This window comes from Echeneis naucrates, chromosome 17 (genome assembly GCF_900963305.1).
Source record: "Echeneis naucrates chromosome 17, fEcheNa1.1, whole genome shotgun sequence".
Classification (NCBI taxonomy): Eukaryota; Metazoa; Chordata; class Actinopteri; order Carangiformes; family Echeneidae; genus Echeneis; species Echeneis naucrates.
The window spans coordinates 16914492-16927570 of NC_042527.1; the positions used below are offsets into that span (position 1 = coordinate 16914492).

At 39.2% G+C, this 13079-nt stretch overlaps 4 protein-coding genes across 5 annotated transcripts; 2 read left to right on the top strand and 2 right to left on the bottom strand.

Moving 5' to 3' along the window:
• Positions 1-25: 25 nt before the first annotated feature.
• tceanc2 (transcription elongation factor A (SII) N-terminal and central domain containing 2) lies at positions 26-2729 on the bottom strand. Its single transcript, XM_029525327.1, has 4 exons — positions 1543-2729; positions 1304-1445; positions 754-947; positions 26-491 (listed from the first exon to the last, which is right to left on the bottom strand). The coding sequence occupies exons 1-4, from the start codon at positions 1639-1641 to the stop codon at positions 303-305; spliced, it is 624 nt and encodes a 207-aa protein (XP_029381187.1). The 5' UTR covers positions 1642-2729; the 3' UTR covers positions 26-302.
• tmem59 (transmembrane protein 59) lies at positions 2244-5583 on the top strand. Its single transcript, XM_029525326.1, has 8 exons — positions 2244-2457; positions 2655-2760; positions 2977-3071; positions 3148-3300; positions 3434-3506; positions 3830-3953; positions 4086-4203; positions 4512-5583. The coding sequence occupies exons 1-8, from the start codon at positions 2302-2304 to the stop codon at positions 4662-4664; spliced, it is 978 nt and encodes a 325-aa protein (XP_029381186.1). The 5' UTR covers positions 2244-2301; the 3' UTR covers positions 4665-5583.
• Positions 5584-5958: 375 nt separating this feature from the next.
• On the bottom strand, positions 5959-8198 carry lrrc42 (leucine rich repeat containing 42). The gene is made up of 7 exons (XM_029525325.1): positions 7567-8198; positions 7350-7481; positions 7128-7249; positions 6942-7027; positions 6761-6874; positions 6588-6672; positions 5959-6464 (listed from the first exon to the last, which is right to left on the bottom strand). Exons 1-7 carry the CDS (start codon positions 7968-7970, stop codon positions 6175-6177), a joined length of 1233 nt encoding a protein of 410 aa, XP_029381185.1. The 5' UTR covers positions 7971-8198; the 3' UTR covers positions 5959-6174.
• Positions 8199-8437: 239 nt separating this feature from the next.
• Positions 8438-12728, top strand: yipf1 (Yip1 domain family, member 1). 2 transcript variants are annotated; one of them, XM_029525071.1, is made up of 10 exons: positions 8438-8520; positions 8798-8896; positions 9180-9346; positions 9474-9554; positions 9683-9770; positions 9852-9968; positions 10084-10250; positions 10767-10949; positions 11622-11709; positions 12013-12728. In XM_029525071.1, exons 2-9 carry the CDS (start codon positions 8863-8865, stop codon positions 11688-11690), a joined length of 906 nt encoding a protein of 301 aa, XP_029380931.1. In that variant the 5' UTR covers positions 8438-8520; positions 8798-8862; the 3' UTR covers positions 11691-11709; positions 12013-12728. The 2 variants fall into 2 exon arrangements, with proteins under 2 accessions (XP_029380931.1, XP_029380930.1); XM_029525070.1 differs by having other exon boundaries at positions 8444-8658.
• The last annotated feature ends 351 nt before the right edge of the window (positions 12729-13079 follow it).

Genomic DNA, 13079 nt, shown 5'->3' on the forward strand with positions numbered 1-13079 from the left:
CCAACAAACAACAAACTCCTGCTGATGTTCTCTTAAATAATTTTTATTCAAAAATGTTCATTGGCAATATATAAAAAACAAACAACTTAAAAACAACAAAATAACAGCATCATATTCATAGCGATACATTTTATCTTCATGAAAATTATTTACATACAGTAAAAATACATTGTAAGCTCACTGATATACCACAAAAGTATTTTGTAACTCCTTTATAGAAAATATGGGTGCAAAGAATAATTCAAAGCATTTAATTGTCATGAAAACCAAAAGTCCTTATTCAAAGTCTTATTCATCTTTATTTATTTCCTGTATTTGGAAACCACCTGGTTGACTGACATTGTGTTCTCCTTCACTTGAGTTCTGATGTCTGCGTTGTGTTTGAAGGCGAACACCAGCGCTCGAACTGTCCGTCTGTATGAACTGCTGACTAACCGGGAGCTCTGGTGAAACACTTCTCGTTCAATGAGGTCTATAAGACCAGAATCCTCCTTTTAGGTCAGATAAGACAAAAAGAAGGAAACACAAACAATCAATTAAAATTCAGATTCATATTTATGTATGTAAAAATACAACAGAAAAAACAGAATACGCTGGAGCTTGGTTATATAAATGACTACATATCGTCGGTTCTCCACAAACTTTCACAAACAATGTATTGTAAAGTGAAAATTAGAGGTGAAATGAACCAAGGGAACATAACAAAAATACTTTTATCCTTACACTGAACTTAACTGGCACTGTCATCCTTACCTTGACCTCCAGGGCTTCAGACATTAGTCTTCTTGCATTGCTCCTCAGTCCTTCAGATTGTTTATCAGAGCGCACTTCAATGGAGGGCTTATTGGAATTCTCCTCAATGAACGTCCTCCAATCATTGTAGACCTTCACTGCCATTGAGCTCACCTCAGGGTCCAGATGCTTTCGCATTTTGTTAACGGTGTGACCTTAAAAGAGAGAGGTTTTCATCAAACTAATTAGAACACTGTGAATTTGATAAGAGTCCTGATATCTGTGAGGCAGACACACTTATGCTAACACGTTGCTGTTTTGAGTTCAAATGCTGCAATGGAGTGAAAGCTTGTGCGTTCACTATATTCAGCCTACTAACTGGTCAATGTGTGAGTTTAATTTGACTGTGCTTTCTCCAAATCTTTTCTAAAATGCAAATACCAGATATATTTACTGTGTGCTTTACACATCAGGAATCTAGTGCGCCTGACATCTATGCATATTAAAACATAGGGAAAGAGTAGCTGTGTGTATCAAGCCAGTGCAGACAGTTGGATCTTCTCCAGCCCACCTATCTTTGTGGACTTGAGCACTTCCCTGGATGGGACCTTTTTGCTCAGCTCTGTCAGAGCAGATAGCAGGTTGTCTTTGCTCTGGTCTGGCAGCTCCAACATACACTTGTAGCGAATAATGTCCTCAATCACAACCACCCTCTGTGGAAAAGACAAGGACAATCAATGAATAAATAAATCAGTTATTTAGCTCCACTGATTTGTTCTGATCATCCCTGCGTCAGGACTGATCGCTCACCCGTAAAGATTCAATTGTAGCTTGCTTGAAGACCTTTGCGGTGCTTTTCGATTTAGTAGGAGTTTGCCCCTTTGGAAGTCGCACCACGAACTTGTCCATCTTCGAAATAAAAAGCAGGACGCCAAAGACAGGGCTGTTTAGTTTCACTGATCCTGAAATCGTAAAGTCTGGTGTCGACAACCTAAGTTCAGGTAAGATGGAGCCGGTGTTAACTGTTGTTAGCAGCTAGCTCCATGGTCAAAATTGCTAAGATAATTCGCTCTTCCCTCTGAAGCCCGACGTATCAGACGCGTTGATAGTTTGAATAAAGTCGTTCGTTTACACCACACTCTTTGACTGTGGCATTTTTAAGCGGAATTGTGAAAAAATATTAGGTTTAGTTAAGCTAAAAACAGCTGGGGTGGCTAAGCTAGAACACACTAATGGTCCCTTTAGGTGCTGTCAGGATATGAGACAACGCTGTGTCGATCCAACCTGATGGGAAATTGTAGGGAAATGCATGCAATGGGAGAAAAATCCCAAAATAAACAATACGTGAAAAAAAATATTATAAAATAAACTGATGAATTGTGGTGGTCACAAATTTATATTTCATATTCATATTCATATTCCGCTGTCATCAGAATAGATGAATTTTCGAGGAACACTTAAACACAACAAAACATTTGGCAAATCTCGCTCAGTCGATCTCGCGAGACCGCAGAGAGCTTTAAGAAGAGGAAGACAGGCGTGTTGTTTGTTTAGGTTTTCGCAGACAAAATGGGGACTCACTCCTCCTTGGTTTGCACTGTGGGACTCTTCGTCCTGCTGTCTGGCACATCGGCGTCTTCGGATGTGTTCGACAGCGTGTTGGGAAACACCGCATCGTGTCATAAATCGTGTGAAATGACTTACAGTTTACACACGTATCCGCGGGTGAGTCCTCATCTGGCCGAGGGAAGTCATTCCAGTTAGCTTTAGCTGATTGACGTCCTGTAACTTAGCCTGCGTGATTCACTTCAAAAGTTTGAAGTGCGCCATGTTTCTCTGGTGTTGTCTTTGTTGTTGTTGTTGTTGTTGTTGTTGTTTATTATTATTGTGGCATTCAACTGGTCCTCCGGTTTGTCTTACAGGAGGAGGAACTCTATGCCTGCCAGAGGGGCTGTCGTCTCTTCTCAATCTGTCAGTTTGTTCGTGACAGCGAGGATCTGAATCAGACCAAAGCAGAGTGTGAATCAAGTGAGCTTATGCATGAAGCATCCGAACTATTTAATCCATGTATCTTATTGTCTGTGTGATCAGGTTGAGTTTGTTTATACCTGTAATTAGCCCGATGTCTCCACACCCCGTGCCACTAATAAGGAGATTGTTCTTAATAACCATTTGTTCTTAGCACTGCGTCAATAATCCTGTTTTGCCATCTGTCCCCTCCCATCTCCTCCAAACTTCCTGCAGCCTGTCATGAGGCTTATACGCAGTCTGATGAGCAGTATGCGTGCAACCTGGGCTGTCAGAACCAGCTTCCATTTGCAGAGAAACGCCATGAGCAGGTATGTGACAGATACTCAGCGGTCTCTTTGAAAATACAAAGGAGCATACTCAGTTTGGCTTGTTTTTTTCCTGCAGTTGGAGGCCATGATGCCTAGGATTCACCTGCTGCATCCCCTGACTCTAGTCAGAGGATTTTGGGATGATGTAATGAATCAGGCCCACAGCTTCATCACTTCCACCTGGACTTTCTACCTCCAGGCTGATGATGGCAAAGTTGTCATTTTCCAGGTAACGTGCTGAAAGATCATTTGGCTGACCTAATCTTACCTTCTGTAGGCGATCGTATTAAATCCTGCCATTGTGCAACTGCAGTGGACAAAAATATGAAACACTTAATTTGTTGTTTGTTTTCATTTAACAGACTCAACCACAAGTCAAGTTTTTCTCCCAGTTCGAACTAGAAAGTGAAGTTAAAGAGGAGCAGCAGCAAAACTGTAAACCTTCCATTCATTTTTCTTTCATTAAAGCTGTAGACGCCTTTCTTATTTCTCATAAATAAACCAAAAATACTCTTAATATTATTGTTCATGTAGACACAATGTGATAACCTTTCCTATGTATTCCAAGAAACATGATAACTGAGTGATATAATCTGTTTTGTTTGTGTAGAAATGCACTAGTTCTACTTGTGATACTGAATAATTGCCAAAAAATTACGGATATATTTTAACAGAATCCTAATTTCGTAACACAGCAAGGGAACTCAACTGGATGGTTTTGTGTGCCTTTCTGAGCCATTTTATTTGTCACTGTTTAGTACCTGTGTGGAGCACCCCGGTTTACAAAGAATACCATCGCACTTTAATCCAGGAGAGGGACAGAGATTTGAGCGGAGACCGCAGCTATGATGATGAATACAACCTCTTTAGGTGTCTTTCAAGGTTTGTTACTTTTATTGACTTTGCTGCTGCAGTTCGGTCGTCTCTTTAATTTGGCCGATCATGGCAAAATCAGAATTGAGGATTCAATCCCAGCTTAACACTTTAAGTGAATATTTGTATATTTCTCCTCAGAAATCCTTGGCTACCAGGGTGGATCCTGACCACAACTCTGCTCCTGTCTGTGTTGGTCTTGATCTGGATCTGCTGTGCAACTGTTGCAACTGCTGTAGACCAGTATGTACCTGCTGAGGTAAGTCCTGTGTCAAAACTCTTTATGGTAAATACTTTGCAATTTGACTGCTTTTTAAAGAAGGTTAGTAATAAAGTGTCATTTTTGAAAATTCTTTTTTTTTTTTCCATGCTGAAAATAGGTAAGAATATTTATACCCAAGTTAGTTTCAAAATGGGAATGAGAAAACAGCCAGCCATCTCCTGTCGTTGTGTGTAACAAATCTGTTTCGCATAATGTTTATCTGTAAAGCCCATTTATTTATTATTACCTGCGCATTTAAAGATCACTAATTTTTTAACAAATTTTGTTTTCTTTTTGACTCCCAGAAACTCAGCATCTATGGTGACAGGGAATACATTAAGGAACAAAAACCAATTCCATATCCAGCATCCTCCCTTCTGATCATTACCTCCAAAGGGGTAGAGGAAGAGGCTGGACCACTCCCCTCCAAAGTGAACCTCGGCCAGTCTGATATCTAGAAGCCAAAGCTCCAGCAGAAGAAGAGACACCCTCTCTTATGAATGATCTTTAGTTGATTTTTATCCTCTGGCACAAGACCTGCAACTACTTGCAGAGCAATGTTATATCACTGATATGATGTCTCATCTCCCTTTGATGCTTTTAAAATTGGAGTAATGAGAAGGTTTTTTTTTTTGTTTTTTTTTTCCCTCTCCCCCCCTGCATATTGGTATAATTGAGGCATTGTGGTATAGTGATTGCAAAGGTTATTTGATTTGGGGGATTTTTTTTTTCTTCCAATTTTCATGTGTGCATGATGATCTGTGTTCTCCATTTAGTGAATAATGGTTTGAACTGCTTGTGACTTGAACTGATACAAGTTTTCAGCCAAACCTCCAACTTTTGTTAAAGTATATTGCGCTATTGTTGCAGACTCACTGTTTGTTCATATGTTTCTACTGCAGTGACTTTCCAGATTATATTTAGTTTTACAAGTAAGTGCTATGCCCTTGATTTTAACCAATTGTGATGCAGTAGGTCTCTTCCCTCTCACTGTCATTTGTTCTCATTATGAAGGATCGGAATTAAACACAATTGATTGATGTTGCTGATATAACTCCCCCCCCCACCATAGCTGAACTGACAAGGCCCTATTTGCAAAAGGATAGAAAATTCATTAAGTCACCAGTACAATCATTTCCCAAGTTTAATTAAAATGTTCCTTGTACAGGGGAATAGTTGTGTGTTCTGTAAATGTAAGCCTCTGGTGTTAAAATGACCTACAGCCAGTTAAGTGGTTTCTCACTGATTATGCAGCACTGCAGAGAGCAATACAAGCGTCCTGTGAGGTGACAAATCTTTCTAATAGCCCAGACAGTAGTATGAGGCTGTACAAGTCAATGCACAGTAATGAAATACTAAACTTTGTTTACCACTGGATAGTGACTATCAAGGCCTACTCTTCTCAAACACCACATCTCTCTTGCTGCCCGGTACGTTCTCTCAGCATAATGTGCTCCTGGGTTCGTTTTATGGCAACTCTAGCCAGTCATCTTCTCAACTACTATTTAGGTTAGAGTAAATAGTCTTAGAATGGCATCGTTCTCTTAAATGTAGATTTCTTTGTTAACGTCAGAAAAACAACAATCGCACAGTACATTTGAGGGTGTATTCGTGGCTCTGTTTACCTTAACTTTATGTGCTGTGTACACTCAATAATAGTAATTTAGATAAACAAAGCATCAACTTCAGGTACATTCTTAGAAGGATCATATCATTTTACACACAAATGTTTACGAAACCACACACTTAACACAAAATGACAAACAAGAACGTATAAAAATATTTTATTTTATTTATTTGAAAAATCCATGAAATTTCACGTGTATCCGAGAAAAAGTGTCTACAGTAAACCACTGAGGCTCATCTTGGAAAACGTGCTCATTCCTTTGAGGCTAAATGTTACCTGCTAATGGAGGCATGCTTGGTTGAGCTGTGCTTCTTGTGTCATGCCACCTATGGATGCATACCTCAATAGCTGTCCAACAAATCAATGTCCTCTGCAGTTAGAGCTGATGATGGAGAACGTTTTGTTGGAGGGCTTTGATGTAAACTGTCACATGTTTCTGACTGATGTCTTTTTTTCACGTTGCACCAAGAAGTCTTTGCTTGATGATTTAATGTGTTAGGAAACTGTTTTTCAAGGATGTCTTTTGCTGCTGGTCTGTAGAAATGTAGTCTGTCCTTGTTGGCTTCCTCATCTCTTTCACATAGTAGTGGTGCTGCATTCAGGACCTCTCTGACAAACTTCTGCCTTCCAACTAAACACCAAAAAAAACAAAACTTTTATTACTATCTAGGGCAAAATGTTAAATGAGACCAACCAGACATCAGCAAGAATGTAATGCAACATAACATGAAACATAAAATAAAAGACAACTTACAAAATCGTAGAGCTGATGTCCTTGATTCTTCAATCTTCTTCTGTTTTGGCATTTGTGAGCCATTTGTCTCCCACTGGTTTACAACCTGAAGCAAAGTCAAGCATTTGTTGAGTTGTCAAGAAGTATTTTGCCGAACAACATTTATACTTCTATCAGTGTATGAGGACGCTCACCTGCTCAGCCCAACCTTCTGTTTTACACCTTGAGTGATCAAAAGTGTCCAGTGGTTTCTCTGAACAAATGAGTCCCAACAGGTTCCATATGGTCTTTTTCAGTGCAGCTCCAAGCTGGAGGTACAATTACATTTAGATATCAGCACTGCAATGAATTACAACACAACCATTACTGGCTCACCTTCAAACTGGTCCTAGATGCATCGAGTTTTTCCAATTTGGGGAGACAGGTGAGGTATCTGAGGGCACTCTCTGAGATTGGGTTATCTGTTAGAGAAATAGTCACACACATTAGAAATCAACTCATGACCACTGTCCTGCTGTGTAAGCATTATGTATGAGAAGAGTTTATATTCTGGGAACTAACAGGAGACATCCAGGAGCTGAAGACAGTCCAGGCCCTTCTTCATCATCCGGATAGGTGCAGTCAGTCTTTGTAAACCAACATTTGACAGACTGTTCCCACCAATAGAAAGCTCAATTAGGTTGCTATAGATGAAAAGGCACAAGTGTTAGTGATGCCTTTTCTGAGACAGCTCACAATGTTGTGTTGGGACAGAGAAGTCAGTAGTAGTCAGATTATTATTACTTTGCCAATGAGCTAGATGTTAGATGCTGGAATATCTCATGATCATCGCCCAGTCTGCATCCAAACAAATCCAGAGACCTCAGACTGTGAAATGCTTTTATTTCATCCATCCGCTCATGCAAAAGTGGAAACCTGCAAAAACGAAAAAGGAGACATGAAACCAGGATGTGTGGCACAAGAAATAGAGTACAGCAGGCACACTGGCCCTGTAACATACCTGTTTCGTAGACAGAGGGATCCGAGCACCATCTGGCCGTACGCATCACTGAAAAGCTGCAAGGCTTTTGGAGATATATGTGCGTTTGAAAACACACGGTTCTCCTCCGCCGCCGCAAAGAGCCTGTCTCCTATTTGCTCGGGAAAACCCACCAGGGAGTCCACATGGTGGATGTTGTCGGCCACGAACAGCAGGGTGATGTCGTACAGGGACTTTGCGGTGTATCTCAGACTCCCCTCGGCGTTGTAGGTGAAGGTGAAGTGCTCCTTTCTCAGCACGAACGGGTTCGTCCTCCTGCACGAAGACATCGGCTTCGGCTGGGCCAGGACGATGTCTCCGACCCGACGAAGGCCGCCTCTTTCTCGGATATAAATGACCCCATTGTCCGTATTACGGTTACACATTTTCACCCTCAGCACAAAACTCACAACTCACGCACGTTTAGCTAACCGGATAAACACATTCAACACGACGACAACTCTAATAACCCGCAAGTTAGCAAATGAATGGAGTCGTTAAATGAAACTCAACGTGACTCCAAAGTCTGTATGAGTTATTCTCCCCTTTTTTGCTATTTGTGTGTAATTTTTGACAAGTTTGTCCAATTCCCATCGATGATCCACACAGGAAGTCATGAGAGTTGCTGCCTTTTGCTGGCTAACTTCAAACTAAAAGTCTTCTACTAACACAGACGTGTTTCAGCATCCCAGAATAAAATAATAAATTAAAAAAATCGTCTTTACTTTCAAAAATATGAAGTGTATAATCATAAACAATCATAATAAATAACCTGACGCGGCGAGGCAAGATTGTGTGACGCTTTCAAATGGTTTGAACTCTTACTTTGAAAGTTACTTATTGACAGGAAGATGTCTTGTTGACATGCAGACCAGGAAACTTACAGCCAGCGGAGAGACGTGAAGGGATTTTTCACGACTTTTGGGAGATAATCCAGTAAACAAGCAGTATTTTAAAGAAAATAGCCCAAACAGAGAACTGTCGTTTAAATATAGTTGAAGTTCTTTTTCGCAGTTTTTGGTAACTTCTAGCAGAATTAGCTAGTTGCTGTTCAGTAAACTTGTTGGCTAACTTGTAAGCTAACTTTTCTCGTTTTGATTGTTTTTCTGTATTTCTTGTGGGCGACAGTGGTTTAATCCAACTTTAAAGGCAAAGGAGTTATCACAACAGAAAGCTAAGAAAAGCTATGTGTTTCCTCATTTGTTTCTAAAAGATTACATGGTTATTAATTGAAGCTGCTGAGAGAGGAATCTGTTTATTGAGACTGAAGTCGCGTAAATGGCGTCTGCAGATGATCCCTTTCACTTTAAGGGTGAGTATCCTCCTGTTTCTGTTATTTGCTCATGGAGCTTTCTCATTCCTCCACCAGTCTGCGTGCCATCAGAGTCTGTTTAACACTCATTCTTTGCATCCTTTGTTATTATAACTCATATTTCTGGGGTTAGGATTGTTTGTTTTTTGCTTGGTTTTGTGTTTGATTTTTAGAAACACAATTACACTTCTCTATATGTATGTATATATAGCACAATTGAGAATACAGTGAAGTTGAATTGACATTTTTAAATATTTGCCATTTATCCGTGTCATGAATGCAGAATTTGAAGAAGCTGGCAATCTGTTAGAAGCCAACAGAGATGCCACCACCATTAGCATTGAAGATGACGATGTCAAACCTGAGAAGCAGAAGAAAGCTGAAGGTCTAATTCCTGGCGGAGGTGGCGGTGATGATGAAGATCCACTTGGCTATGAAGACAAGTCTGAGGTGAGGACAAGACTAACACTTAGAACAAGTGTCAGTTTTTCGACTATAAACCGTTAAGTGTTGTTGTCAGAAAGAGCCATGTGATTAATTTTGTTTTTCTGTGTGTTTTTCTTTTTTCTATTTGAAGCTTCTCTCTGGTCAGAAGAAAAGTGTCCCCTTCTGGTCGTTTGAGTACTATCAACAATTTTTTGACGTTGAGACCCATCATGTAATGTAGTTCAACTTATTTTAAACCTCTAACAGACTTTGATAAGTTGTCATGTGACAGACTGCTCCTGAACTAAGTTAGCTGTAATGGGCACACTTGTGAAATGGTTTTTAACACATTTCTTACAGGTCAAGGAAAGAATCATCGGATCAATGTTACCATGGCCCGGAAAGAATTTTATTCAATTCTACCTTCGTAGAAATCCTGATCTTTATGGTTAGCACTTTTCATATTCCATTAGAGTAATAGATGGACACTAAAGATGGAAGTTCTAATCACTGATATTTGTCCCTTCAGGACCATTTTGGATTTGCACAACTCTTGTGTTTGCTGTTGCCATTAGTGGCAACCTATCCAACGTTTTGGTTACATTCGGCCATACAAACTTCAAGTACAGCCCAGAGTTTAGACAAGGTAAGCACTGTATTCACACTCTGCTGTTTATTTGTTCACATTGACTGTTAAAGAACCCAGTACTGCCATTAACTCAGAAAAATAATTGTATTTTGAAATATGTCTTGTTTTCCAGTGACCATAGCTGCAACAGCAATCTTCAGCTATGCTTGGCTGGTGCCTCTGGCCCTCTGGGGTTTCCTGCTATGGAGAAGCAACAAGATCATGAACTTGGTGTCGTACTCCTTTATGGAGATACTCTGTGTGTACGGCTATTCACTTTCAATTTGGATTCCTACAGTGGTAAGACCTGGAGTTTTATATGTATGTGAGAATACCAGGATGTGATGTATTTCCTGCACATCTAGTAATAGCTCTTAACAACTGGCCTAAATTTATTTTATTTGAAGTTTCAGAATGAAACATTTGAGTTGAAAAGCTTCTTTGATCCATTCACAGTGGTTTCTCCTTTGCATGCTCAATTGCAAATATATGTGGCAACATATCATCCCAGAGATCACAGCACAGCATTGTTTCACAAATTTTGAACACAAAATGTGGTAAACATCTTGGCAGACCACATATTGACCTCAGGAATATGTTTTGAATAATTGTGTTTGATCCCAAATATTCTCACTTCTCATTGTACTGTAATGTTGCTGTTATACATTAGATATGTTAATACTTAACAAAAACATTGTCATATTTATAATTCATAAGAGCAACATTTCAATTGTTTGATTTGTGTTATTTCTCATTACATGAGTCGCTTTTTATAAACACATGTATTTTACAATGCACTCTTGTTTCCTAAATAAGATCCTCTGGAATTTCCCATTTGAATGGATGAGGTGGTCCTCCATCGTGGTGGCTCTCTGCCTGTCTGGTTCAGTGCTGTTGAGGACTTTCTGGCCTGCAGTCCGAGATGACCATCCCAAAGTGATCATAGCAGTCATGTCAGCCATTTTGGTGTTGAACGTCTTGTTTGCTGTTGGTTGTAAGGTAATGATGTTGAAGCTATAATGCTTACTTTACATAGCTTTTCCTGGCAGGGTTAATTTCAAATAACTCAGATATGGAAAATAATCTATTTAAGGAAACAAGATACAGCACTCATTGTCCTGTTCTGGCAAACTACATCTGCTCTAATTCAATTGATTCAAGCTGCCTGCCCATCTTGGTATTGATAACAAAGATAAATCCACTCTCATTTGTCTAAGTGATCTTAAGTGATCTTAGTGGCATGGCTAGGCCTTGACCCAGCTTGTCTATGTCAATCACTACAAAGACATTTTTGTCTGTCTCTTCCTGTGTGTTTCTGGCACCTAGCTGATAGTGTCAAGTTAACCTCCTCTCCGGAGGTTCTCTTCATCGGAAACTTTGCCCGCACTTACTAAATGGTGTGACAACGGGCTCTTAGTGCACTTCTTAATGTTAATACTCTCAGGTCTGTTCTACAGAGGTATTATATGTCTGGTCACAGTCGTGTAATTAGTCTACAAAGTAAGCCCTGTCTGAAGACTGACCAAGATGAATGGATTGTACACTGAACATTTTCCACACACTTACTCTCAGACACTTCAGCTTTAGTTCTTGATGGATTAGTAGTTCCTCTTAATTATCTAACTCTTTCTGTGTTACGTTTTTTTTTTTTTCCCCTCTTACTTTTTTCAGGTGTATTTCTTTAGCAAACCACAACTTCAAAATAATTCCACTGCTGCAACTGGGATGCCGAAGACATGAAAGCCTTCATTGTCTGAAGGTAAACAATAGTGACACATAAGCTTTTAAAGCCATGAGTCCCTTTTTCAAATACCCTAATAACCTGATACTTTAAGTCATACTCCTCCACTTTGTGCTTTGTCATCGTGGTTTTTAATTTTGCACTCTATTGTATCCATAAAATTAAACTGTTCCTGCAGTAGTTACTGAAGATTTCCTTTTTTAGTGGCCGTGGCTGGAGCATGTGTTAGTTTGACCTGTTAGAAGAGAGCATCTGATACCGGACTTCCTGTACACAATTTCTCCTTCCCAAAGCAAGTGTTATACTTTTTTTGGAATGCAGGTTCTCCTGTTGCCTTATTGGGGGAATCAGGTTGCTGTGCTGATGAAGTCATGGGTCGTCTGGATTTCACCTACACTTGGACATTCTGGCTTATGACCTTAAATACCCAGTGTTGTACACTCTTTGAACAGAAAACCTCTTGAAATGAACAGCACATTTAAGTATGTTATTTCTTATGGAATGGGTTCTAAATTTAAAGATCAATGAGATATGGTGTTACGCTACACACAGTTACTGTTACCCTCTTAGTACAGTAGTTTTATGCTTTATAGTTCTTAAGGTGAAATATAAATAACCAGTATGTGCAGATATGGTGGGGTTTTGTATATTAATTTTTATATACTTATAAGGAGCTGGCTTGTATATGTATGTACAGAATTTTTTACATTTGTGACGTGCAGTGAATGAATGCGTTCTTCTCTAACTGGCCTTAACCAATGCCAAAGACCTATCCTAAGTGTCACAATGATCTATAACTTGTGTAATGACTTTTTGAATTAATTTGTTCTCTATTCTTATAAACAGCATTTGATGAAATTTGATGTCTCTTTCATGGGGAATCTAATTAAACACGGTCTATGTGCATTTTTTTTTTTTTATTAAATTGTCATATTTATGAAGATTTACAGTTCACCTGTAGAGCCTTTTTCCAGTATGAATCAAATTTTATTTACAGATAATGGCTTCACAAATATTAAAGTAATTGTATTATTGCATCTCTTCTTTATTGTCCTAAATTACATCAGAGGATTAATGTCATCTCATGTTGACACTATAAATGTGAATGTGTAACTGGTTATCATGTCTTTGCTTCAGGGCTGGAAACAGAGGGAATAAGATAGTGTGTCGATGAGCAACCTTTAGTGGTGCTGGATGTCAGGTAGTGTTTCCTTTTTACAGAGACAGGAAAGGTGATTCTTCTTTGATTTTATTGCAAAGTTTTTATTTATTTTTTCACAAAATTCTAAAAAGTAAAAAACCATTTGGCCAATGAACATTCAGATGTTTTTGAGATCATTCAAAAATGTCCACATTCTTAATCTAATTGCTTCATTGTTTTCTATTCA